The sequence below is a fragment of the Monopterus albus genome, unplaced genomic scaffold, assembly GCF_001952655.1.
Source record: "Monopterus albus unplaced genomic scaffold, M_albus_1.0 scaffold109.1, whole genome shotgun sequence".
Lineage (NCBI taxonomy): Eukaryota > Metazoa > Chordata > Actinopteri > Synbranchiformes > Synbranchidae > Monopterus > Monopterus albus.
In genome coordinates, this window is record NW_018127989.1 from 375,623 (window position 1) to 378,510 (window position 2,888).

Below are 2,888 nucleotides of genomic sequence, written 5' to 3' on the forward strand. Positions count from 1 at the left end.
GCACAAGTGGTCCCTGTGGTAATAGGAACATTGGGGGCTGTGACCCCCAAACTGGGAGAGTGGCTCCAACAGATCCCAGGAACAACATCTGAGATCTCTGTCCAGAAGAGTGCAGTGCTAGGAACAGCTATGATACTGCGCAGGACCCTCAAGCTCCCAGGCCTCTGGTAGAGGACCCGAGCCTATAAGGAAGGAATACAAGACCACTCCAAAGTGGGGGGCAGGTGGGGAATTTTTTTTTTATAAATATAAGTTAGATTACAGTATGTTTAATAGGTAGTACTCAGCATTTACACAAGTAGCTTAATTGTTTGTGTATAGCTACAGTATGTTGTATTTGTTTGTCTGTTTTCTACTCAATGCAGGCCGGGTGGTGATCGTCCAAAGGAGCCTCATGGGGATGGTTTCCCACAATATTTGACTTGACTGGGGTTTTTACGTCCCTGGGGACTAATGGGGGTCATTCATGAATTTCCCTACCAAAATGAGGTTATAAGAAACAAAAATAAAGTTTAAAATTGAGTTGGAGGGTTTTTGCCTGAATTGCAGTGACAGGAAGTGAAAACAGAAAAACTGTGATAAAGAAGATGTGTGCACATTGAAGTTGTTTGTTGTACAGTACTGACACTTGTGAATACTGAAAACTGTGTTGTTAGCTGGCAAGGGGGAAGAGAATCACTATTTCATTTTTGTTAATTTTTATGTTATTTTAATTTTTGTTCATTTTTATGTGTTTATTTGTAGTTTGGTATGAATGGGAAGTCATGTGTTCACTTCATATAGTTAATCTGTTCACTATAGTTAATTACTGCTAAGATATGAGATGTTGGCGCTTTGATTGATCACGTTATGTTTCATTAGAGTATGTGGGACATACAAGTTTACTAAGGAGTTGCTAACTCTAATAGAAATTGCTTTTAGATTTGAATTTAGATGTAAGAAGAGGTTAATGTTTAACTAAAGCTGTTAGAGTTTAGAAGTGTTAAAGGCTCATGTGAACATATTTAGATTTTTCTCTGAGTTTATTGCACTTGTTTGTTTTCTTGCAGAGTGCTGTAGTCTTTAGATTGTGGGAGGAGGGACTGTAGTGGTTAAAACGAGCAAGCTACAATTAAAATGCAATATGTAATATAATACAGTGAGAGTGTGTAGATTACATGTAGTTGCTATATGCAGTAGTCAGTTAATAACTAATTTCTACAAGCCCTTTGTACTATGTCAGCTCATTGGGTAAATAGTTTGTGGAGGAAGCAAGAACATTTTGGGTTCATGGCCTGTTTGTTTAACCCATTGGGACATCTTGATCGGGACGGGACGTGCCTGACTTGACTGTGCTTATGACCTAAAAAAGACTGACTGACTCTGTGACTATCTTCTTGTCTAATACTGCACCCTTTTTCCAGCAGCTCTGTCCCCTATCTCTTAGTCTGTTGAATTCTCTGCCAAACTGTTGATCTGTCTTGAATTATTGTAATATTAAATGATCATTGGCATTTTAGTGATTCGTCTGTGAAGTTAGACTATGAAAGGAAGTGGATATCTGACCATAAACCTGGAGTGGTGAACAACTTCAGGCTAATTTTGCCAACCTCCTGCCGGGGCCATCAGTCTGCCGTCTTGTCTGCAACTAGGTTCTCTGATTTATTTTTACCTTTGGACAGAGCCCGGCTAAATGTTCTCACCTGTTTACTGTCGTACTGTTTAAGTTAGCTGGCCACTGGTGGCAACTTTATATTTAGCATACATACTTGAGAGTAATAGAATCTACTTATCTAACTCTTTGCAACAAAGCAAATAAGAGTTTAATTTATCCCAAAAACTGAACTACTGTTGAGATTGCTGCATATATTAATATAAACAAATTTGGGTATGTTGAAGAAAGCATTTAAGAACACTAGACAAGTACAAAATACTTTATATTTCACTTAAATGAAATATGGTCTTCATTTTAACTGTGGGATAGACCCTCTTGTGGTAATTATATAAAAGTATTACAGACTGACAATTGTCTACATGTACAAAACCCTCCAAAAATAAATAGGAGTGCAGCCTTCATACCTGTCACATATCCATCCCTTGTTGCTCATTGGCCGCTTGCAGTTGCTGCAGTTGATGTGGAGTGTTGTGGACGCCTGGTTCAGGCAGGTGATGGCGCTGCACGTACTCAGCTTGATGACCTCATTGGACACGTTCCACAACTCGAATCGCTGCAGTAGGTCTATGTAGGACATGTACCAGTGCTCCTGAAATGAAAACAATACGTTCAAGGTTTCCTGTCTTCCAACCTGAAACTTCGTAACTGAATTTTAAGATTGTGTTAGTAATGAACGGCCTAAAGTATCCTGGAACTCTGCATCCACATGAATGACAGTCAATAAAGTTACATTTGACCTTAAAATGCTGGAGATTTGTTCAGGAAACCATCCTAACTTGTATTTACAATCACCATGAAGTCATTAAGTCATTCTTTTGACCAAAATAAGCATTTTCTGTGCCTAACAAACTTTTAATTACTTTTAATTACTGCCTCTGCTAACAGTTAAATTGTAGTCCATGAAGAGATTCAAATGCAAACGCTGCAGCAGTAAGCAAGCCAGTGTTTGTTATTTCCAGCTGACCTGAGTGAGGTCATCGATCTCTTTACGAATCCGTTCCCCCAGGACGATAAGCACAGACACAGCCATCTGCACATCGCCCTGCTCTGCGTAGTAGCTCAGCATCTCCCGCGCAATGGGACAGAAAAAGCTCCCGGGCAGGTGGGGGCTGTACAGTGGTTGGGAAATGGAGATGAGAGAAAAGGACTCAATGGGTGTCAGACAAGTGACTTCTGCCTCGTTGCCGCTGACATGTGGCGAGTCGGCCTTGTCCTGCTGTAGGAGCTCTGGAGC

General features: G+C 40.3%; 1 protein-coding gene across 1 annotated transcript; it reads right to left on the bottom strand.

Moving 5' to 3' along the window:
• Positions 1–2,009: 2,009 nt before the first annotated feature.
• On the bottom strand, positions 2,010–2,882 carry LOC109966328 (WD repeat-containing protein 24-like). The gene is made up of 2 exons (XM_020611084.1): positions 2,619–2,882; positions 2,010–2,243 (listed from the first exon to the last, which is right to left on the bottom strand). The coding sequence occupies exons 1-2, from the start codon at positions 2,718–2,720 to the stop codon at positions 2,010–2,012; spliced, it is 336 nt and encodes a 111-aa protein (XP_020466740.1). The 5' UTR covers positions 2,721–2,882.
• Between the last annotated feature and the right edge of the window lie 6 nt (positions 2,883–2,888).